Genomic DNA, 25,406 nt, shown 5'->3' on the forward strand with positions numbered 1-25,406 from the left:
TGTATATTGAGTGTGTAACATCCTATGTGCCTTGAAAAAGAAACAAGAAGTGTTCTGGGAGATTGGAAAAGTCTTTAAAAACAAATTCCCCAGAGTAGTGTTCTGTCTGGCCCTAGGGAGCAAGGGTGGAGCTGGGAAGGCTCCAACTGTCTGAGGTATTTGACCTCTGATCACCTGGTAGAGGAGCTGCTACCTTCCAAAGGCCAAGATGGAGTTTCCAAGCTAATGAAGGACTCTGGGCAGGTTTAGGAAAGAGGGGCCTGAGAGGAAGGTAGCCTACATATATTTTCCAGGATTCTTCTCTGATGCAGCTGTAGGGAACTGTGAGGTATACCACATGCCATGCCATGGTGACTGTGGTGGCAGCTGCCCCATGGCCAGGAGGAGAAAGTGTAGTGGTATGTCAGAGTCTGATCTGCTGGGACTGAGATGGACTGTGGTTCACACTGTGAATGTGTTGGTCTCTGTGGTGATCTGGGCAGAGGTCTTTGACCTCTGAATTTCCTGAGTGTAGATTCCCTTTGGATGAGTGGGCTTTGAAGCCCAAGCAGTGGAAAGCTGTGGAGCTTATACTATCACTCTCCAGGGTACACATACAGGCATTGGTTTTCGTGTGCAGTAGGAAGACAGACTGGAAAACTGAAGGTCAAGTTTCTAGAAGTACTGAACCTGAACTCTACATTCAATTTTTGTGTCAAATTGTATAAATAGTGTAGATACTGATAGAAAATAATTGATAGGGATTATGCTTCAGCAATACTTGATAATCTTTTTATTTTTCCAATACTACCAGCCACAATGGCATGAATCACAGAAATTCAGTTTCAGGGTACAAATGGAGTTTCTGAGATGCAGAGGGTTCTCAGCTGTGCACAGTACATAGACAGGGCAGTTTCCACACCTTGTGACATAATACATCTGACAGGAAGCAGACATAAATTATTCTACAACATTATTTTCTTTGTGGGATTCAGTGGGGCTGAGTTTGTCTGCAAGCAGAAGGGGGCATTAGGGGCTGTAGGGCCATAGAACTACTTTTCTGATCACATTTTGAGAGAGCTCTAGAGCATGGAGCCTCTCTGCAGGAGAGATTAGCGGTAGGTAGAAGGCAGAAACAGAACAGTTTAGGGGTACTGAGTGATTTTCATACTGAAGTCTGCGTTTGTTACACATACAATCATAGTTTACTTGGTCAAGGTCACACTTTTCCTGGTGTAGTTTTCTTAGGTATTTTCATGAAAATTTAAATATAAGTTTAGGCTTATATTTTTGACAATTTATCTCCATTCCCTCATTTTTTCACAAATATTATATAGCTCTTGATTGTTCTATGTTTGTGGTATGTTCAGGAGTCACATTGTACCAATGTTTTCAAGGTTAAGCAGATTGTGCATAGCTAGAAACAAGCAATATTTATCTACTTAGATAAACTGGAATAGATAAGTTGATTGTTCAGTATACGCACATAGATAGACAGGCATGGTTATTCACTATGCTCAATACAAAGATGATCTTCAAAACACTTCAGAGATTTCCAGAATATGGCAGTCAAGAAGAAAGGCCTTTCCTGACAGAGAGACACAGCTGCCTCTGGCGGCACATCCAATATACTTCAATTAAGCTGATGGACATCTATGAAACAAATGTGGCCAGATAGCCACTGAATCAAACCACTGTTCTTTACTGTTGAGAGCACACTGACTATCAAAATGGTGAACAAGCATGACACTGGAAAATCCATGTCCCACTCTGCATAGACTAGGTGGGCCGGTTCTTCAAAATTCCTGCTTCATAGAACAAGTCTATGAGATACTCTGGACTGCTAGGCTATCTCACATTAATTACATTCAATGAACTTCTTTCTAATATGTAATTGCAAGTAAAGACTACAAAATATTAAATACATTCATAAAGATTCTCTGCTGTGTGAATTCTTTCTTGCCTTTGAAGATGACCAAGACATTCAAAGGCTTTGCCACAGACATTATATTCAGGACTTTTCTGTCCTGTATGAATTCCTTCACGGCTCTGAAGAAAATTGTGATATGCAAAGGTTTTACAACATTAATTACATTCATAAGGTTTTGCTCCTCTATGAATTCTTTCATTCATTTGTAGATAACTGTGCTGGGGAAAAGGCTTTACCTCATTTATTACATTCATTAGGTTTCTCTCCTCTATGAATTCTTTCATGCATTTGAAGATGACTGTGCAGTGCAAAGGCTTTGCCACAGTGAATACATTCATAAGGTTTCTCTCCTGTATGAATTCTTTCATGAATTTGAAGATATCTGTGCCATGCAAAGGCTTTACCACATTGATTACATTCATAAGGTTTCTCTCCTGTATGAATCTGTTTATGCATTTGAAAAGACCTGTGCCAAGCAAAGGCTTTACCACACTGATTACATTCATAAGGTTTCTCTCCTGTATGAATTCTCTCATGGCTTTGAAGATGACTGCGCTGTGCAAAGGCTTTACCACATTGATTACATTCATAAGGTTTCTCTCCTCGATGAATTGTCTCATGTCTTTGAAGATGACTGCGCCGTGCAAAGGCTTTACCACATTGATTACATTCATAAGGTTTCTCTTCTGTATGAATTTCTTTATGCATTTGAAGATGACTGTGCAGTGCAAAGGCTTTACCACATTGATTACATTCATAAGGTTTCTCTCCTGTATGAATTCTTTCATGAATTTGAAGATATCTGTGCTGCGCAAAGGCTTTACCACATTGATTACATTCATAAGGTTTCTCTCCTGTATGAATTTGTTTATGCATTTGAAGAGACCTGTGCCATGCAAAGGCTTTACCACATTGATTACATTCATAAGGTTTCTCTCCTCGATGAATTGTCTCATGGCTTTGAAGATGACTGCGCCGTGCAAAGGCTTTACCACATTGATTACATTCATAAGGTTTCTCTCCTTGATGACTTGTCTCATGGCTTTGAAGATGACTGTGCTGCGCAAAGGTTTTACCACATTGATTACATTCATAAGGTTTCTCTCCTCGATGACTTGTCTCATGGCTTTGAAGATGACTGTGCTGCGCAAAGGCTTTACCACATTGATTACATTCATAAGGTTTCTCTCCTCGATGAATTGTCTCATGGATTTGAAGATGACTGTGCCGTGCAAAGGCTTTACCACATTGATTACATTCATAAGGTTTCTCTCTTCGATGAATTGTCTCATGGCTTTGAAGATGACTGTGCCGTGCAAAGGCTTTACCACATTGATTACATTCATAAGGTTTCTCTCCTGTATGAATTCTCTCGTGGCTTTGAAGATGACTGCGCCGTGCAAAGGCTTTACCACATTGATTACATTCATAAGGTTTCTCTCCTGTATGAATTCTTTTATGATTTTGAAGATATCTGTGCAGCACAAAAGATTTACCACATTGATTACATTCATAAGGTTTCTCTTCTTTATGAGTTTCTTTATGCATTTGAAGAGACCTGTGCCGTGTAAAGGTTTTACCACATTGATTACATTCATAAGGTTTCTCTCCTGTATGAATTCTCTCATGGAATTGAAGACTACTGTGCCGTGAAAAGGCTTTACCACATTGATTACATTCATAAGGTTTCTCTCCTGTATGAATTCTTCCATGCCTTTGAAGACTACTATGCCATGCAAAGGTTTTACCACATTGATTACATTCATAAGGTTTCTCTCCTCTATGAATTTTACTATGCCTTTGAAGATTCCCACGCCATGCAAAAGCTTTAGCACATTGATTACATTCATAAGGTTTCTCTTCTGTGTGAATTTCTTTATGCATTTGAAGATTCATGTGCTGTGCAAAGGCTTTACCACATTGATGACATTCATAAGGTTTCTCTCCTGTATGATTTATTTCATGCCTTTGAAGATATCTGTGCTGAGCAAAGAGTTTACCACATTGTTGACACTCATAAGGTTTCTTTCTAGTGTGAATTTTCTCATGAATTTGAAGAGAACTTTGAGGATCAACAACCATAAAACATTGGTCACATTCATAGGGTTTCTCTCTAGTTTCTGTTCTTTTATGAATTTGGAGACTACTGTGACTTACAAAGGCCTCACCACACTGGATATCTTCATATGGTTTCTCTCCAGCTGGAATTATTTCTTGCCCTTGAGGATGACGTTGACATAACCATGATTTATCACACTGAATAAATAGAGAGGGTTTTCCTCTAGTGTATCTTCTTCCATTCCTGCAATGATAATTGGCACATGTCAAAGTTATACCACATTCATTACACTGATGAATATTTTTATCTCTGTGATTTAATTTTACATTTTGGTCTAATTTTAAAAGTAATCAGATCTCATGGTAATGTCAGTTTATTAACTTTCATTTTTCCTTCCTTCTTCATGTGTTATTTTGCGTCTCCTCAGAGGCCTGTATTTGGAAGATCATGTATTGTGTGGACCACATTTAAAGCATCCTTTTACTACAGAAGAAGGTTTTCACATGTTGGAAGAGAACTGGGAGAAGTCAGCATTACCACTCTGAATGCATTAAAATTTTTCCTATCATGTCAGTCATACTATAATTGTAAAGTGAATCAAGGCAAACAGAGGCAATCAACATTGATAGTATTCATGGAAGTTTTTCTGTAGTGCGAGAGTGTGGATATATTGCCAATAAAATTGGAAAAGCCATTAATTGTACACAGTATTACATTCAGAAAGTCTACACATTATGGGTACTACTACAAATCTTCTAATTCTTCTGGGTAACAGAGGGTTATATTGCTTTGTTCAATGTCCCTATGCTGACAGGGCTTTCATCCATTGTGATAAATGATATATCTATTAAAGAAGACAGCAAATGAAAAGGTTTACCCTGCATTCACAGTCTCACTTCCTGTTTTTCTCATTGAAATATTGCATAGGGATAAAAGTTTCTCCAGAATAACTTTCTTCACTTTCACAAACTGCTCCTCTCACTAAACCTAGCAACATTGATGCAAATATATTATGAACACGAGCTTTATTATGGACTATTTGTCTATTAGAAGGTTAATGTGTACATTTCTGAAGTATCTAAGTATTATGAGCCTAAAGAGTTAGCAGTTCTACAATCTAGCTAGCTATGATTCAAATGGTGATATTTGTTAATGCGTGTTTTCTTATCTTCTTCCTCAGAGAAATGCTGTACAAAAATAAATCAGATGCCTGATTTTGAGGTACATGTCTTTGTAAGAATTGAATAATCATCGATACACTTAAAACAGTGCATATTTACACTCTTGGTTTTCTTTAGAACTTAAAGGATGCACTAAAAGTAATTCAGAGACATATTCGTATCAACTTGCACATGAAAATTACCTTCTATATCTTCTAGAACTATGAAGATCCTCTACAATGTTATGGTCTTCCCAATTGTACCCTAAAATAGAGGAACCAAAAATGCATGATATATTATTGGAAATCAGGCAAAATTCAAGTTACCCTTCAGTTAACCTTAGACATCTGGCTGATTTATTCATCTCATTCATCCTCATTTTCAGTTGACATTACAATAACAAATAACAGCAACGGAGAAACAGTTATCATTAGATTTTAAAAAGCAACATAAAATTCACAGTCCTACCTATGGCAGTGAGGTTCCTGTAGGTCTCCAGCATCACCTCTCTGTAGAGACTCTTCTGGGAAGGATCCAGCAAAGCCCACTCATCCTGAGTGAATTTCACATTCACGTCATCATAGGTCACTGCATCCTAAAATAACCCATCCCGGTGAACAACAGAAAGCATGGTAGGGATAACAGTGTGACTGTATCCTTTATTGACAATATATTCATATAATTCTGTGGCTTCCTCCACTTATTTCCTGATACAGATGTTCTAATGTAACTAAGTCATTTTATAAGGATCCTGAATACTGAAGTCCATATCTGTCATTCCTCAGCCCTTGAATAGGATATAGCCTTGCAAGATAAATGCCAATCATCACAGGGATGAGGAGGTAGAGAAAGAGTTTAGTAGTACTGGGCTCATATCAGAGAAACTATATAAAGAATTATTAATGATAAAAATGATTTTTAAACTGGGTGTATTTTTTCATGCCGTCTCATCTTCAAGAAACTGGGACAGGACTATCTCATGATGTGACTGCCAGTCACATCTATGCAATGAATACCAGGACAGCAAGAGGTCAAAGCTTAATACTGAAGTGTTACCGAACACATGAGATAACATTTACAAACTCCACAAAATTAATTATTTGTTTGTTTTTTGTTTTGTTCGAGGCATTGTTTCTCTGTGTTAGCCTTGGCTGCCATGGACTCACATCGCAGACCAGGCTGGCCCTAAAGACACAGCAAGCCACTTGCCTCCTGAGTGCAGGGACTTGGGGTGTGCGCCACAATGCCTGGCTTCCAAATATAGCTTAGACCAAACGTTACATTTTAAGAACAGAATTTTTAGAAGAAGCTAGAGAAATTAAGGGTCTGAGTTTGTAATCTGGCCAAGGATGTTTCTACTCACAAGCTCCTGCTTCCAATGCTTTGGGTAGATGTAATCCACACGGTGCAGTTACGCAGAGATCATCACCAAGTCCAGAAAATTACTAAGGAGACTGAAAAGGACCTCACAGGTGGCCACTTTTGGTGCTGCTTATGTCGCAGCCCCAGGGAAGACCCACTACACCAGTTTCCTCTGCTCAGCTGTCTGTTCCTCCCTACTGTGAGCAGTGACTCTGCACTTACCATGTTGTGTCTTCTGACCTTGCCTGAGCTCTCCTCACAGCACCCAGCACAAACACTCAGAGCATATCTTACATGGCCACTCAAGTCCGCTCCGGTAAAGAAAGGAACTTACAGCATGGCACCCGGAAGAACACTCTTTCTCTTTTCCCTGGAGTCCGTGATTGGCCATGAAGTCTTGAGTGAGACAAGCACTTCCCTATGGTTAGAGTGAGCTGAAGGGACACAGCACAGTAGCTCCTGGAACACGCTTCTATTACAGTACTAGTCTATTTTCCTTAGGTGGAGAGATCTGCATTTCAGTAGCACTCCTACCTGTTCTCCAAGACCCTGCATTTCCACCTTTGCACTCACCCCAGGAGAGAACCAGCCACTCAAGCCTCCTGCTGCTCAGATGCCCGCCCCCCCCCCCATTGACCTTAAGCTCACCAGGTCCCAAATTCTGAGCTTGCCTGAGGTCCCAGCAAAACCCTCAGGCACTTCCCTTCTTCCTGGCATCAGGGTGCACAGATTGCAAAGCCATTGCTCATTTTGGAGTGCAGTTATCAGTCGGTCCCACAAGTGAAAGGGGACACAAAAGATTCCAAATTAAAGAGAGTTTAGGACACACGATTGTTGTTTTGTGGTTTCATGCTGTGTTCAGGTAAACTGCAGCTACCTTTCACCTGATAGATATGAAACAAACCTGGCAGGAAGACATGACAAACATTTTAGAGGGGCTGGAGAGATGGCTCTGTGGTTAAGAGCACTGCCTGCTCTTCCAAACCAGCAACCATATGGTGGCTCCCAGTCATCTACAGGGAGATCTGGTGCCCTCTTCTGGTGGGCAGACATACATGAAGGTGAAACACTGTATACGTAAATAAATGAAATTAAAATATATATAGAGAGGGAGAGATAATCATTTTGGAGCACTACAGTTAATCAACAGAACATCCTCAGTGGAAAAGTGATTAAAAATAAAACAAAAACCCACAATTGTGCTAGGGCTGGGGTAGAGGATGGAGTGGAGGTGTGAAGGGAGGGAGGGGTGGGGATGAGGGCGCCTTCCCCAGCAAGGAGAGAAGAGTCAGTGGGTCTCTGCTGAGCAGAGGGCTCTTAGAGGACATAGGGAATCAGCAAGACAGGGAGTGAGCCAGGCATGATGCTCAAGGTAAAGTCTCAGGTGACAGACTAGCAATCAGGCGTTTCCCTGCTGTGACAAACAAAAAACCAGGTGCTTTTTAATTACACAAGTTTCAGATAACATGCCAGTAACCCCAACACTTTGGAGGCCAATTCATTTCCTTGAAAATCACACCTTGGTTATGTAAGGATCAGAAAGAATGGAAGGTGTGGCCAGTTGTGGTAGAGCATGCCTTTAATCCCAGCAATCCTGAGGCAGAGCCAGGCCAATTGCTGGGAGTTAGAGACCAGCCTGGTCTATAAAGTGAGTCCATGACAGCCAAGGCTACATAGAAAATCCCTGTCTCAAAAAAATATAAACAAAAAATCCACAAACAAACAAAAACACCAAGAATGGGGTTGTGGCTTTGATGGAAGTCATGGAGTCATTTAGCCCTGGGCTATGGAGCCTCAGTATAAATTTTTTAGCCACGCCTTGCACCAAATTCTCCCCATACCAGTTAATCCTAGTTAGAGTGCTATTTTGCCAGAACGCATGTCTTTCTACCCCTATCATGCCTGGTGGCCAGGGAGGCCAGGAGATGGTGTCAGAAAGCCTGGGACTAGAGCAACAGATAGTAATGAAGATGCTTTATGAATTTCTCAGAAGGTTTATGGTAGCTAAGAATCTGCTGTAAATTCTGCCCAAGGAGATCTGGGATCTGTTGGCCTTTGTAGGCACTGTGTACAAATATATACAGACAAACATCTGCAATCATAAAATAAAAACAAGGCTTAGAAAAAAAGAAGGAATGGAATTCTCTACAGTAATTTCACAGGCCTCAGTCAGAGCAGACAGGGCTAGTTAAAATGAACTCTTTTGAGTCCTCCATTAAAGCAAGTGTGTCCTTCTTTTTATGATTTATATATGTTCCTGCATGATTTTTAGCCAACAGCGGCCGCAGATGTCTCTGTCTTTACATTGCGACCATCTTTAGACATGGATGTGCTAGTTGAGCATGAGTAGGAATAGGCAGAACTCTATATGAACTTGTCCAGACTCACGATACAGTACCCCAGGCTTTCTTTTTGGAGAGAGTTTTCTTAAATAAGGCTTTTGAATGGGAAAGACCTTCCTTTAATGCGGATCTTTTGAGATGATAATATTGATCTTTAATCAGGGCCACAGCTATGGGTGTCAACCTACATATAAAGAAGATATTGTAGAAGGAAGCTTTCTTTCTTTGCCTGTTTTCATTAGTCTAGGCTAGGAAATTTTCATTCCTTTAGTGTCTTTACATCCTAATTTTTGGACTTCTGGAGTATACTGAGCATCAGTTAAGACATCCACCCTCATGGACCAAACAAGTTCTGGAGTCTCTACGTTTCTTTTGGTAGATAGCCAAGGTTGAACTAGCTGGACCACAGTTGTGAGACATTCAAAAAATTTACTTTCAAAATACACAGAATGAGATCCACTCTACCAGTTGTGCTCATGTTGAGAACCTTGACTAATAAAACTGTATTTTTCATCTGCCCACTGTGGAAGATGTGCTGGGTAGCAATAGTATTTTTCTTGTTGTTTTGTTTTTTGTTTGTTTTCGGTTTTTGTTTCTCTGAGTATCCGTGACTGTCTGGACTCCCTTTGTAGACCAGACTGGCTTCGAACTCACATCAATCTTCCTGCCTAGGCTTCCCAAGTGCTGGGATTAAAGGCATATGCCACGCTGGGCGGTGGTGGTGCACGCCTTTAATCCCAGCACTTGGGAGGCAGAGGCAGGCGGATTGCTGTGAGTTCCAGGCCAGCCTGGTCTACAAAGTGAGTCCAGGACTGCCAAGGCTACACGGAGAAACCCTGTCTGAAAAAACAAAACAAAACAAAACAAAGCATATGCCACTACTGCCCAGCAGCAAAATGGTAAAATCATTATGCCCTGATCCACTTCTATTTAAGTATTTACTTACCTTCAAGACTACACTTTTATAAATATTCATTCGTTAAGAGCTTAGTTTGATTTTAGCAGAAGAAAATCCCTAAAGTAATGGAACCATCATTGAGTTTTTGGCAAGAAAAAGACATCTCATTTTCTTTGTGGTCCGCTTCCTGCTACAACTGCTTCCTTTCTCTGTACAAATGCCTCTTATGTAGCTTCCCTGGGCTCTCTCTAGTGGGAGTTGGCCATATCCTATTCTACCACATCTTCTCTGATTCATCACCTCTTCTTCCTCCCAATCATATCATTATCAAGCCTGGGTGCTGCTTCTTTCTTTAAATTAACTTAACCTTCAATTAGGATGAAAGGACTATGTCACCATGCCTGGATCTAAGCTTTTTTTACTTGATACCTGCTCTATCCCTGGCTGCCCTTAGACCCAAATCTGTTTGCTTCTGTCTCCTGGATTATAGGCATGTTTTGTATTACAACTGAATCACACAGACGTAGAAGACCTTTGGATGTGACCTCTTGCCTGCCGGGTTACATAAGCCTAAGAAAGTCTTTCCATGTGATCTCTTATGAGAACAGTCATGTTCTGAATTAACACTCTTCTGCAGAAGGGGGCATCCCTGGGAAAGGAGGGGTCCTTGGACTCTATGGGGGTGAATCTAGCTGAGACCCATACCATCAGGTTCTAAGAGCCTGAAATTGCCAATCTCTATAGCCACGTGGGACTTCCAGCGGAGGGAGGGGGACACAAAACCACCCTTAAAGCCTTTGACCCAAAATTTATCTTGCCTACAAAAAGTATAGGGATAAAGATGGATTAGAGATTGAAGAAATGGCAAGCAAATAACTTGCTACTCTACATAAGACCTACCCAAAGGAGAAAGAGCCAATCCCTGACACTATTAATGATACTTTGCATTGCTTGCAGACAGGTTTCTAGCATAAGAGTTTTCTGAGAGTCTTCCTCCAGCAAATGATGGAAACTGATGCAGAGACCCAGAGCCAAACAACAGGCAGAGCGCAGGGAATTTGGGGGAAGGTTGGGAAGATAGTGGGATCCTGGGCAGTTGAGGACACCACAAGAAAACCTACAGTCAACTATCTTGAACGCATGGGGACTCACAGAAACTGAACCATAATCAAAGAGCATACATAGGCTGACTACACATATGTAGAAGATGTGCAGTTTGGTGAACATGTGGTCCTCTAACAATGGGAATAGGAGCCATCTTCACTATGCTGTCTGCCTTTGGATCCCCTTTTCCCTATCTGGGCTGCCTCCTTAGGCATCAGTGGTAAAGGATGTTCTTAATCCTGCTGCAACTTGAGATGCCAGGGGAGGTTGATAGCACTTGTGGGCCTCCCCTTCACTGACGAGAAGGAGGGCTACTTGGGGAAAGGGGAAATGATGGCGGGACTGGGAGTAGAGGAGGGAGAGGTCAGGCTGTAAAGTGATTTAATTAATTTCTTCATTAATGAGCGGCACAGTCTATAGTCATGGATGCTTGACAGCATGAGAAGGAAGCTGAACAAACAGGTTCAAACTCACACAGAGGAAACAAAAACATAAAATGGCTTGAGTCTACAGCCACTCACATCTCATCCCTAAAAAGACATCTAGGTAAACTCCTACTACAAAAGCTCCCCTAAGAAAGCCAATTAAAAAAATAATAATAATAAAATAAATTAAAAAAAAAGAAGAGCCGGGTGTGGTGGCACACGCCTTTAATCCCAGCACTTGGGAGGCAGAGGCAGGCGGATCGCTGTGAGTTCGAGGCCAGCCTGGTCTACAAAGCGAGTCCAGGACAACCAAAGCTACACAGAGAGACCCTGTCTCAAAAAAAAAAAAAATTAAATTAAAAAAAAAAAAAAGAAGATAAGTATTTAAAGAAATGACACTAACCAGAGTCATTCTGATTTGATCAATTAAGTTCTGATATTGGTCATTATTGACCCACGGTGAAAATGCATTTCAATCAACTTCAATGATCCTAACAGTCTGCAATAGCTCATCCACTATTCAGGAGTACAAGCTGGGTGTCGTGGCACAAGCCTTTAATCCCAGCACTCAGGGGCGGAGGAAGGTGGATCGCTGTGCAGCCTGGTCTACAAAGTGAGTCCAGGATAGCCAAGGCTACACAGAGAAAGCCTGTCTCAAAAAACAAAAAACAAAAACAAAAACAAACAAACAAACAAAAAAGAGTACAAAGACTCTTCTGACACTCCAGAAAATCTTTTGATAGCTATATTTTCTAAAATCTGGAAACAGGTTATACCTTTACAATATACAATGGCGCAGAATAAAACTTCCCATTCCAATTGAGAGGAAGGTACATATAGTGAGGCAAGATTGGATGGAGACAAAATAAAGAAAGAAAGAAAGAAAGAGATAGATAGATAGATAGATAGATAGATCGATCAATCAACCAACTCAAACACCAAGGACCCTAGCTTTGTCTCAGATACATGGGGCTTCAGTTTCACAGGGTATAGATAGCCCTATGACTGCAATTTCTCATTCATCACTCAGTTTTGTTACTTTAACTCAGTATATGCATCTCTCCATGATATATTTCTCAGAGCTTAGGTATCTCAACATCTTATGGTCTCAAAATGCAACACGGGCTACATAGCCAAAGCCTGGTGAAATGAAATCTCATAGTTTCCTTACTGGGGCACTGGCTCTGCAAAACATAAATAGCTGGAGCAACGCTGAACTGAAATCAAAGAGACAGAATACATGACCTTGAATTGTGCATCATTCTTGTTTTAAAAACCAGTGCAATGGGGGCTGGAGAGATGGCTCAGAGGTTAAGAACACTGGTTGTTCTTCCAAAGGTCCTGGGTTCAATTCCCAGCAACCACATGGTGACTAACAAGCATCTATAATGAGATCTGGTGCCCTCTTCTGGCCTGAAGACAGAATACTGTATAAATAATAAATAATATTAAAAAGAAAATACACCACTACAGCAGTGGGTGATCCTGCCAACCTTGGTTTCTAAACTGAGATGAAATATGCCAGCCATGGACCAGAGTTGCTGCAGGTTTTATATGAAGTGCCTGCTTTGCAATCACTTTGCCTATACTTTCCATTCATTTAAGGTGTAGCAAGAATGGGTGTTGCCCATCTTAGGCTTCCAATGCAGAGTAGGGCTTTCTCTTTACTGGTGCTAAGCTCCTCGAAAATCCCTTCCTCTCTCAGGATTTGACTGCCATCTAAAACTACCTAGTTCTGTTTTTTCTCTAAACCCACAGACTGCATTTTCTTCTGCCCGACTTGTTGCTTTTTCAGATGGTTCTGTCAGCTCACAGTCCAACATTCTGTAAGGTTAGAAGAGAAACTCAACCTTGAAAATTATAACAAAAACCATGGACAAACATTGTTCCTCGCTTGCTTGCTTACTTGAGCACTCTCTTATATGCAGCCTGATCTCTTTTCCAACCCAGGCACACTTGCTAAGGGATATTGCAACCTTACAGGAAGAGCCTCCCACATCACTCATCAATCAATGTGATCTCTCACAGACATAGCAATCAGCCATTCTGATGAGGGCATGCGTCATCATTAACATTTTTGCCTGCTTTCATTGGCTTATCTGCAGCTGAAACCTTCTTAAGCTTACAAGCTTGTTAGCTTTGGCCTCTTGGGGTTCAGGAATAGCCCACACTGACCACATGGACACCAAAGTCAGGTCAGAGATAGTTTACTGACCATTTAACAAAAACTGACTGGTCAAGAACATAGTATGGGTTTGAGAAAGGACACTGTGACCCAGACCATTAACAGAGTAATTAAAAAAGATAATCAGGAAGAATCAATTTTATTTCAGGTATATTGTGTCCTACTTAGGCAAGAAAAACTCTATTCCTGCTACATTATGCCTAGGTAGATAGACAGAGCATTTTAAACTGATTCGATGGGATATAAGGTAGAGGTATTGGGGATGTTCTAGTGCCCTACTCTTCTCCTGAGAAAAAAAACAATGCAGGGTAATATTGCTTAACTCCAACAGAACACACATTTATCTTTAACTCAAGCAGAACAAGCATTTATCATCTGTTGTCACTGAATCATGGTATTGTTTCGTGCTTCCTATTGGACGGGATTTCTGGTACCCTGCCAAGGAAGAATAGAATCTCCCCAAAGAACTACTTCTAAACTAGTTCACACCCTCTTTCTTCTATGAACCTTCTTTCTCCCCTACCTCTCGATGGTAGATTAAAAGGAAGATAAAAGGATTTAGGCACCCTAAGTAAAGTAGGTTTGGAAAAATCTAAACCTACAATAGAGGTGGCACTGGAGCTCACAGAGTAGCTCCAGTTGAACAAACCTCCCACCCTGTGAGTTCCCTGTCAGCAGCAACTACAACTGATGCTTTGGGTGCTGCTGCCTTTTCCATGGCTTCACCTTCTCAGTTTCTCCAGGAGTGTGATCGCTCATCCCAGCACTGTGGAGATTTAGCCACAGCAGCTCTGCAGTCCTGGGGTGTTGCTGTCTGGAGATGTGGAGAGGCCAACACCACAAGCTGAAGATCTGAGAACCCTTCTCATGGAACACACGCAGGTGGCACCCAGATGATCAGAAGATGTAAAAAGGGGACACCCAGGGAATGATGTAGGGGGATTCCAGGGCCAAAACTTGAAACAGCCCTGCCTGGCTGCTGCAGATCCTCAGAAGTGGACCTGATAACTTTCTTGGAAAGTTTACATACTTCACAAAAAAGGTCCATGGCAGAGAAGGGTTTACCTGTGGCTTGATTCTGCATGAATAATATGAACAGAAATATGCTTCAGCTAACTGCTATTAAAATCCAAAGAATTCACCAGATATTTACAGAACATTCCACACAAACACAGAAGAGTTTGCCTTCTTCTCAAAAACAAATGGAAATATCTCCAAATTGAACACATACTCAAACACCGTGAAAGTCTTAAAAGGTACATGGTAATCGAAACAACCCCTGCATTCTATCTGACCAGCATAGACTAAAGCTACACATCATCAACAGAAACAAAGGAAGTTTTTAAAACTCATGGAAACTAAATACCTCTCCCCAGAGTGAAAATGGGTCAAGACAGAAATAAAGAAAGATATTAAAGACCTTGTAGAATTCAATGCAAATGAATGCACATCATATGTAAACTATAATACACAATAAAAGTGACGATAAAAGGTTAGTTGTTACACCCCTATTTGTCACCATGCACAAAACTCAAGTCCAAGTGGATTAAAGACCTCAACCTAAAACCACAGACATTAACCCAGTTAGAGGAAAAAATGGAGAAGAGTCGGGAACACATAGGCACAGGAGACAACTTCCTGAACAGAACACCAAAAGCCCAGGCCTTAACATCAACAATTAATAAATGGGACCTCATGAGGCTGAGAAGCGTCTGTAAGGCAGGTGACACTGTCAAGAGAACAAAGCGACAGCCTACAGGCTGGGAAAAGATCTTCACCAACCCTTCATCTGACAAAGGTCTAATATCCAAAATATATAAAGAACTCAAGAAATTAAACACCACCAAACCGAATAACCCAATAGAGAAACGGGGCGCAGAACTAAACAGAGAATTCTCAACAGAGGAATATCAAATGGCTGAGAAACACTTAAAGAAATGCTCGACCTCCTTAGTCATCAGAGAAATGCAAATCAAAACGACACTGAGATTCCATCTTACACCCATCAGAATGGCTAAGATCAATAACTCAACTGACACCACATGCTAGCGAGGGTGTGGAGAAAGAGGAACACTCCTTCATTGCTGGTGGGAATGCAAACTAGTACAACCACTTTGGAAAGCTATCTGGCGCTTTCTCAGAAAAATGGGAATAGGGCTTCCTCAAGACCCAGCTACCCCACTCCTTGGAATATACCCAGAAGATACACTACCACACAACAGGGATATATGCTCAACCCTGTTCATAGCTGCCTTATTCATAATAGCCAGAACTTGGAAACAACCTACGTGTCCCTCAGTAGAAGAATGGATAAAGAAACTGTGGTACATCTACACTATGGAATACTACTCAGCTATTAAAAACAAGGAATTTCCAAAATTTGTGGACAAATGGATTGAACTAGAAATTGTCATAATGAGTGAGTTCACTCAGAAGCAAAAAGAGCTAAATGGGCCAGGCGTGGTGGCGCACGCCTTTAATCCCAGCACTTGGGAGGCAGAGGCAGGCGGATCGCTGTGAGTTTGAGGCCAGCCTGGACTACAAAGCGAGTCTAGGACAGCCAAGACTACACAGAGAAACCCTGTCTCGAAAAACCAAAACCAAAAAAAAAAAAAAAAAAAAGAGCTAAATGGTATATACTCACTTATATCCAGACACTAGTCCAAGGTGTACGTCTCCATGAAAAACTGTACCTACCAGGAAAGTGGGTAAGAGGGGAGGACATCCTATTGAGACTTTAGGTGTGAGAAGCCTGGGAGAATGAGGAAATAGAAGGATCCAGCGGGTCCTGGAAAACTACAGGTGAGTCTGGGCTCTGGGGTCCTCCACAAACTATGGCAACAGCCAAGGAAAATATAGACAGTAAACCTCGAACCCCTACCCAGACTAGCCGATGGATAGGACATTCTCCACTGTTGAGTGGAGAAGGAGATCTAACTTTCACACAAACTCTGGTGCCCCATACTTGAACATGTCCCTTGGATGGAGATGCCTGGTGGCACTCAGAGGAAGGATAATAGGTCACCAAGGAGAGACTTGATACCCTATGAGCATATACAGGGGAAGGAGGTCCCCCTCAGACACAGACATAGGGGAGGGGAGTAGGGAGGAAATGGGAGGAAGGGAGGAATGGGAGGATACAAGGGATGGGCTAACAACTGAGATGTAATATGAATAAATTAATTAATAAAAAAAAAGAAAAAAAAGGATAGTTGACAGCACTAAGTGCATACAGAACATATACAGGAATTTCTTACTAAACACTTACCAGCACATATAAAAGTCTAGAACAAAATGAAGGAAGCACAACTAAAAGTAGTAGACAGGAAGAAACTATTGAATTAGGGCTGAAATCAAAAAATAAAAACAAAGAGAACAATACAAGGATTTATGAAACACAAAGTTGGTTCACTGAGAAAAATCAACAAAATGGACAACCCTTATTGAAATAACTAAAAGACAGGGAAAGAATAGTCACATTTACCAAAAAAAAAAAAAAAAAAGAAAGAAAGAAAAAAAAAAGAAAAAAGAAAAAAATGAGCAGGGTGCCATACAATGGGAAAATCTCCAAAATCATAAGGACGTACTTTTAAATATCTGTATTGCACCAAAATGAAAAAATCTAAACAAAATGAATAATTTTCTTCATAGGTACCTATTGGTCTGCTGTATTTTGATGCTAACTAATATAAGACCATCACATCTGGGCAGGGCAAATGGTATAGACATGGCTAAGGTTCTAGGGCTTGGGAAGACAGAGAGAATCTTGGGATGAAGACAGATCTGAGGACAAGGGAGAGAAGGAGGTCTCACCAGCATGGGTTAGGTGGAGGAGAAGCACATAGCCAGCATGGATGGAGGATTTGGCCCTGATGAAGAACATTAGCAAGTATATGGGATTCTGGATATGAGGTAGCTTGATAGAAATTATTAGAATTAAATGCTGTGGGATTGGGACAGGTATCCCATACCTGCCCCACTAAGGGAAGTAGTTTAGAGAATTAATATCTGCCCTGCCCTAGGTTAACTACGGGTATTTTAAAATATAACAGGTGTCTGTGTCTTGACTGATTGCTAGCGGGTTATACTGTTGTAATAATAATAGGCATAGGCCTAATAATGTTAATTACTTACATGTAAACTTAACAACAACATGTAGCACTTACCAAAGTTAAACCCAGATGACATAACAAGTTACCATAAGTAGACCTCTAACACCTAGTGACATGAAAGAATTCATTAAAAGACTCCAAAAAAGAAATGCAGGACTGGGGCTGGAGAGATGGCTCAGAGGTTAAGAGCACCGTCTTCTCTTCCAAAGGTCCCGAGTTCAATTCCCAGCAACCACATGGTGGCTCACAACCACCTGTAATGAGATCTGGTGTCTTCTTGTGGTGGGCAGGATACAAGTGAGCAGAATACTGTATAAATAATAAATAAATCTCTTTACATATATAAAGAAAGAAATGCAGACTGGACGCTTTTAGTGCATAATTCAACGAGACTTTCAAAGAAGACTTAGTTTCAATACTGCTCAAAGTACTCTACAAAATAAAAACAGAAGGAAAGTTACCCAGTTCATTTTATGAGGCCACAATACCTTGACACATGAAAGATATAAAGACTCAACAAATAAGATTTACACACCAAATTTGTTCATGAACATTGAAGCAAAAATACTCTATAAAATAAATGTAAGCTTAATCCAAGAACATATCAGAAAGATAACCCACAATGGTTGACGAAGTTTCATCCCATTGATGCAGGAATGGCTCACGACAGGTAAACCAGTAATGGTAAAATAAATAAACTGACATAGGGAAAAACATCACAAGGTCATCTTATTAGACAATAAGCAAGCCCTTCACAAAAATTCAACACCAATTCATGATAAAAGTCTTGGAGAGATTACAATAGCAAGGGACATACCTATACATATTAAACACAATTTACACAAGTCTATAGCAACACCAACTTAAATGGAGAGAACCTCAAAGCAATTCCACTAAAATCTGAATAAAGAGAAGTCTGTCCTCTTTCTCCATTTCTACTTAATATAACACTTGATGTCCAACCTAACCAATATGGCAACTAAAAGTGGTCAAGAGGGTGGAATTTGGAAAGGAAGCATTCAATGTATGCTAATTGGCAGATGATACTATAGTATATATAAGTGACACCAAAAACTCTACTACCAAACTTGTACTGTTTGACTTTGCCCTTCTGTGCAATGTTAGCCGCTCAGATCAGACAGACACCAACAACCAGTAGCCTAAGTCTCAAATGTCTGAGCTGACTTAACTGTGCCAATGAGGATTGCACATATCTGCATAGGAGAGTCCATTAAATAGAAATTTAATACTCAGTGGCTAAAACTAACCTACCCAAAATGTTTACCCACCGATCTGGTCTGTTTCCATTCACATGTATGCGTTAATCCATGCTGGGAGATGACATCATAATTCACCTTGCCTCAATCAGGTCTTTCTTCATAGTATTGACTCTTGCAGCTGACTGCCCTAAACATTAGTTTGTGAGCTAGTTATGGCCTGTCCTGCTTCACTCTGCAGTGTAAACACAAACTGTGCATCCTGTTCTGTTCTGAAGACAGAAGCCATGATCCACATGAAAGTCTTATTCCTGATATGGAAATGGACGGTTCATTACATGACTAAAGTGAGTATTTTTAAACTCTGCTGTGGTACAATCCTTTAATTAAAGAACTTAAGAAGTTTAGTCAAGAAGAAAGCAAGGCCATTTCTCTGGGAAGCAACAGACAGGCTTCAAGGCCACCTGAGTTAGCCTACTTTATCAGAAAGACTTTTCTCAAAGACATTAGATGCAGCGGTCCTAGAATTAATATGCATACATACATACATATAATACACACACACATAATACAAAACTAACTAATAAAAAATCTCTGTAATGACAGCTAAAAACAGATTTTGCATTCTACATGCTGCTGCCATTAAGTTTCTTTAAATTTACTCCCCAGGTTATGTTTTGAACAACTTAAATATGGACTGGACACAGCAAGCCTAGCCACTTAAGACATTCGCCCAGCAATGATAGTGACAGAAGTATTTTTAAGGACCCAGTGCCTTCAAACATCAGTGACAGAGTCCTAAGTGGAAGGTTCCAGAGGATGAGAAAGAAAGGAGAAGTAGAAGATAGAAAGTACAAAGGCTGAGGTGAGGAGGTTTTGCACAAGCTATGTCTTATACCAAGTAAGTTTTTAAAGAATTGCATCTTGTATCCTAGCATCCTGACTTCTAACAGGCCTGTTAGCATACTGTTTATTTGTGGGGTGTGTTGGAGGCAATCCTCCTTCAGCTAAATTCTACCTGAGCTTTTAAAATTTCTATGAATTGCTGCATCCTTCACATCATCAATTCTACTTTTCTCCATCAAAGCATAACACGGGCCAAATGTGGCCACATCTGGCCTTTGCTGACCACACAACCTCAGGGAGGACCCACCACACCAGCTCCTGTAGCCCACTTTTCTGATGTTCCCCAATGTGGGTGTTCAATTGTCATCTACATGGTCTGTTAGAGCCCACTTCTTTCTCCAACCCTGCCCCCTGCAAGGAAAGCCTCTGCACATTCTTAGCATTCCTTGAGATGCTCCAAGCCCACCCCTGGGGACAAGGGCTTCCCTAGTACAGCAGGTGGCCAATACTTAATCTTCCTTCACCTGTAATCCTAGTTGCCACGGGAGGGGGGGGGGGGGAAGGCCGGGTCCAGCGGGGCGATTTCCTCAGGCTTTGTATACTGAGGCTCCTGAACTAGCCAAGGAATTTCACTTCCTAAGTAAACTTGCCCGGTTTACTTTTTTTTTTTTTTTTTTTTTTTTTGGTTTTTCGAGACAGGGTTTCTCTGTGTAGCCTTGGCTGTCCTGGACTCACTCTGTAGACCAGGCTGCCCTCAAACTCACAGAGATCCACTTGCCTCTCACAGAGATCCACCTGCCTCCGTTTTACTTTCAATCTGGCCTCCATTGCCTTATTTCACCTGTGGAGATAACCCATCACTCAGCAGTGACCCTGAGCTCACCATGTTGCCACTTTGGCGCTTGCCTGAGCTTCCCTCACAGCACTCAGCAGCAGTGCTCAAAGCTCATCACACAGACCCATTAAAGAAAGCTCAGCTAGAGAGCTGCACTTGTGCGTGGCAGCCAGAAGAAAGAGCCTCATCTTCATATTGGCTGGTCTGCCTGGAGGCTCTGATTGGCCAGCAAGTCTCCAGTGACATGAGCGCCTCCCTTAGAATTACAGTGTCCTGAAGGGACACAGCACAATAGCTCATGGCCCAGGCTTCCAGTCCATTTGCAGACCTGCAGAGATCGGCATTTCAGCAGCACGTGTGCGTCTTCTCCAATAGCCTACTGGTCTGTCTTCCCACACAGCCCCACCACTCCAGCTAGCTCTCCACAGCAGCCTGCTCCTCCCGTTTGTGGGCAGTGACCCTCCACTCACCATGTCGGGACTTCGGAACTTGCTGAAGCTTCTCTCACAACAGCCAGAAGCAGAGGTCAGAGCACACCACGCGGAACCACCCAAGCCTGCGCCGCTCTTCAGCAAGGCTCCCGGAAGAACCCGCCTCCGCGTCTCTGCCTGGAGGCTCTGATTGGCCACTTCATGTTGAGTGACATATACACTGACCATACTAAAAAAGTTTAGTACTAGAAAATACTTTAATATCACAAGAAATTAGAATAATCAAGAATGTGTACAATATCTATGAAAGAATAAAGCGGATGGAGAGAAAAAGCCTAAAACAAAAGCAGAAACATAAGCCGGGCGTGTGTCGCGAGCAGGATCCAGAACAAAGGAGGCAGGCCAAGAGCAAGCGGTACGTTTTAGCAAGAGAGATTTATTAGCAATACAAAGGCAACTACAGCAAAAGGTGGCAGCTAAGGCTCCAAGGCCAAGCCACCAATACCATTCCATTATACTCTTAAAACTATCCTAATTCCAATAGGAGTAGCATTTAGCATCTTATAATATGGGAGCTTATGCCATTAGGGTATACGATCTGATATCGCGATGTTCTGTCGAACAGGTTCGCTGCTGCGACTTGATTCAGTTCTCGGGTTGTTATCTGACAGCTTGTCTGTCTGCTCTGTCCGGGAAGAGCGCCTCATCATATGGCAGCATTTCAGGTAGTCATGGTGACAGCGAGAAAGCTGGCTGCTGCTTCTCAGGGTTTTTATACTTAACTTAACCTTATCCTCTCTAATTCACACATCTAGCTTTCTGTGTCACTCTTATCACCAACTTGCAGTCGTGGCTGCTCCTAGGTCAGAATTTACTACTAAGGTTTTATCTATCACTCACACATCTGGTCACACGTCAGCTTTTTGGACTGTCAGCTGCTTTCTACACTGGGCTTTGAAACAAGCCCTGACATGTTTATTACATTCCACCCCCTGACACCTGAAATGATGTCAACATGAAAGGTGTCATCCTGGTCAAGCCATCAATTGTTGGCTATTGATGGTCAAACAGTTGCCTCGCAGGGCTGGGGTTTACAAAGTCATAATGGCGCAAACTTCTAGTAATTAAAGTAAATGGTTTCCTTAAATTAGCTTTAATATGCAAACGTTTTAAAATTCTATATCTTCTATTCATTTCATACCATGTTTTAAAGGCTGCAAATTCTAATAACATTTCATCCATCATTGGTGCTATCAGGGCTCTAATTGCCCATGATTGTAAGCTATTTGGGGTATAAACATGTTCTACTGCACAACTACAATAATAATCTCCATATAATAACATTCTAGCTTTATAAGGGTCATGTCTTATCATTGCCTTACATAAACTATAATGAGCATGAGATCCTTTCATAATATAACAAGAAAATAGGCTTGCTAACATATGTACTACTTTTTCTACTGGGTGACTTAGTATATTATCTAAAGGGTGGTGTACAAAATGATTCATTAAAAATAACAATTTATCATCATCCGGGGGGCCTGAGAGAAACATGGATGAGAATCTGTGTCGACAGAAATGACAGGATTCTTCTCCAGTGTGTCCAAGTGCCAATCCCATTCTATGTAGAAGGTCATTGATTTGGTCAAAATGCCTATGGTAGAAGTGTGAAATGAAAATGCGGGGTCCGTTGCGCTGTAATGGGTCACACCGTCTCCCACTGGGGCCTTTTCCGAAGTTTGGCATATTTTCCTCTATTTCTGCATGACAAAGCAAATTTTGCAAGAATAATGACAACAATAGCAATGCCTGCTACCATTACCATTTCTTTAAACCATTCCCACCATCCATATAGTGGGGAACATATGAAATCAAGCTGTATAATTCTTGCTACATAGTCAAAAAAACTACATTTTCCAATTTTGCTATGCCAATCTTTATGAATCAATGAGTTCGTTCTTAGTATTCCCACTAATTTATGTGTTTCTTGCATATTTCTAGTTAGGCTAGTTTGGGCTGTTTTAATTTTGGTGTGTATGCTTTCCAGCTGTTTTTGATTGAATTCTGCTAATCTTTGTAATTCCTCATTTTTCTGTACAAATTCATTGTAATGTTGCTTTTCTAATTCTTCTATAAACATTGTTGGTGATGTGTATAAGTGTACCATTTGCAAAGAAATACTGGTTACCTGTGTCTTGTTCATGGCATGTAATATAGAGCAATTATGAACCAACCAACAGCCTGCCTGTAGGGTAAAGGCTGTGCTTGTGTCGTTCATAGTTTCTTCATTTAGGTTGGTACAGCTAATATTCATTATTGAGTTTGTAATTAAATCCCATCCAATGTCCAATGACACCATGGTAATTATGTTTAAATCGTAATTTTTCATTTGGGCATTGGGAGCAATTCCTTAATGCTTGTCTTATTGCATGCCAAGAAATACCAATATTCCTTTTGTCAAACCAATGTTTGAGTGCATGGGCACCAATGTGTCCCATTTCCTTATGTAGTGCAATAATTTCATCTTTTGTTACCTCGATGGGTTCTACATTTGGATTGACCAATTCATAATTGGTCCTAATAATCTTTTTAGTCGGATTAATATCCTGGATTTTATAAGTTTTCTTAATTTTAACATTGGCCACAATGGCTGCTAATTTGTCCACTATATCATTATTTTTATGCATATCATCTTGCTTATTAGTATGGGCATCTACATGAAATACTGTAATTTTTATTTGTTCTCCTAATATTGCTAATTCTTTCCATGCTTCCCCTGACCATAATGGTTTACCATTTATTTTCCAGTCAGTCCTTCTCCATTTGCCTGACCAGACCGCTATCCCATTTGCCACACACCATGAATCTGTGTACAAATTTAGAATTTTCTTATTTTCCTGCTCTGTTTGTCTAGCCGCTAATAATGCTGCAATTACTTCAGCATGTTGGGCAGATTTTCCTGTTCCCTGGTCAGTCACTATTTTACCATCTTCTGGCCTGTAGGCAGCAGCTTTCCACCTCACTATGTTGTTGGTTGTTGTAGATGACCCATCTGTAAACCATGCATTAGGTATTTTCTTGCTGAACTCCTTAGTGCCCCACAGACCAATGGTCTGATCTGGGCCAGGTTCAGTACCCTTAGGTATAAGACTGGGTGGTATCAACCAGGTTGGGTTTTCGGTATTCCCTGATTTCAGAACTTCTTCTGAGGCTTGGGATATACGACCCTGGGTTGATACTTTATTGTGTCTGAAAAAGTCTGACAGGTACCACTTCCAGTGAAGTACTTTGCCTTCCATGGGTAGTCCTGCCCAGGCCTCTCCAGGTGCTTTTATCCAATCTATAATGGGCATTTCTGTTCGGATCACAGTTGGGTTATTCTTTATTAGTGAGTGGGCAGTTCTGCATGCCTCATATGTAGCCCAGATGGTCCTCTCGAATAGAGAGTATTTATTTTCTGACCATGGGAACTTTTTGCAATAAAAGCCAATTGGTGTTAATCTACTTCCTTTTGCAAAAATATTCCAATTACCATATCCCTTTGTATACAATACTTCTATTATTACTGTATCTTCCTTATTAATGTAGCCAAGGGATTGGTATTGTCTGATCAGATCAATCATGGTTCTGACCACCTTTTCCTGAGCTTCTGACCATTCGAAGTCTTGGGCTTTTTTAATTATTTTGTATAGGGGTTGCAATAAAAGCTGCTGATAGGGGATGTGTTGGCGCCAATAGCCAAATAATCCTATCAGATGTTGAACTTGTTGTTTATTTTTAGGCTGTTCTAATCTATCCAACTTATTTATCACTTCTTCTAGTATTTTAGACCCTTCTGTGGACCAATGTACTCCTAGAAATTTTACTTGTTTGCTAGGTCCTTGAACCTTGGTTTGATTAATAGTCCATCCTTTATCTCTTAGATGTTGTATTAAATTTTTTACTGTGTCCTGAATTTTGTCTTTGTCCTGTCCATAAATCATCAAATCATCAATATAAGATACTAACTCCACCCCCTGACTATCAAAGTCCTCCAGGGTTTTCATTAGGGTGGTGTGGGCTATAATTGGACTGTTTAAATAGCCTTGAGGCAGTCTTAAAAATTTATATTGCTTTGACTGCCAGGTAAAAGTTGTTATTTCTTGTGATGCTGGATGCAATGGTATTCCAAAGAACATATCTGAGAGATCTATAGTTGCCATCCACTTTGGTGCTGCTTGTCTTATTCTTAAAAATATATCCTCAATGTCAGGTAAGGTTCCTGGCATTTTTGGACTTAATTCATTAATTTTTCTATAATCTACTGTAAATCTCCATTTGCCATTTGGCTTTAATACTGGCCAAATGGGTGAATTATAATTAAAGCTTTGGGTAGGTGTTACTATGCCTTCTTTTAGCAGTTCCTTTAAGGTGTTTGTAATGTCCTCTATTCCCCCTTTTATAGGATATTGTGGGGTGAAGGAGGGCTTAATTTCTGGTAACCTTATGGGTTCTATTTTTACTTCTGCTAAATTAGTGAAG

General features: G+C 40.8%; 2 protein-coding genes across 2 annotated transcripts in view; one reads left to right on the plus strand and one right to left on the minus strand.

Moving 5' to 3' along the window:
• Positions 1–25,406, plus strand: part of LOC311587537 (uncharacterized protein) — a 494,998-nt gene that overhangs the window by 102,881 nt on the left and 366,711 nt on the right. The gene's annotated exons all lie outside the window — the stretch shown is intronic.
• Positions 750–25,406, minus strand: part of LOC311587533 (uncharacterized protein) — a 428,822-nt gene continuing 404,165 nt past the window's right edge. Inside the window, exons 2-5 of the mRNA XM_084764481.1 lie at positions 20,925–22,645; positions 5,597–5,723; positions 5,332–5,392; positions 750–4,211 (exon numbers count right to left, since the gene is read on the minus strand). Of these exons, the coding sequence (XP_084620607.1) occupies positions 2,147–4,211; positions 5,332–5,392; positions 5,597–5,723; positions 20,925–21,113 (2,442 nt within the window). The 5' untranslated portion in view covers positions 21,114–22,645 and the 3' untranslated portion in view covers positions 750–2,146. The remainder of the gene's footprint in view (positions 4,212–5,331; positions 5,393–5,596; positions 5,724–20,924; positions 22,646–25,406) is intronic.

The sequence above is a fragment of the Acomys minous genome (assembly GCF_964271855.1).
Source record: "Acomys minous genome assembly, chromosome: 16".
Taxonomy (NCBI): domain Eukaryota; kingdom Metazoa; phylum Chordata; class Mammalia; order Rodentia; family Muridae; genus Acomys; species Acomys minous.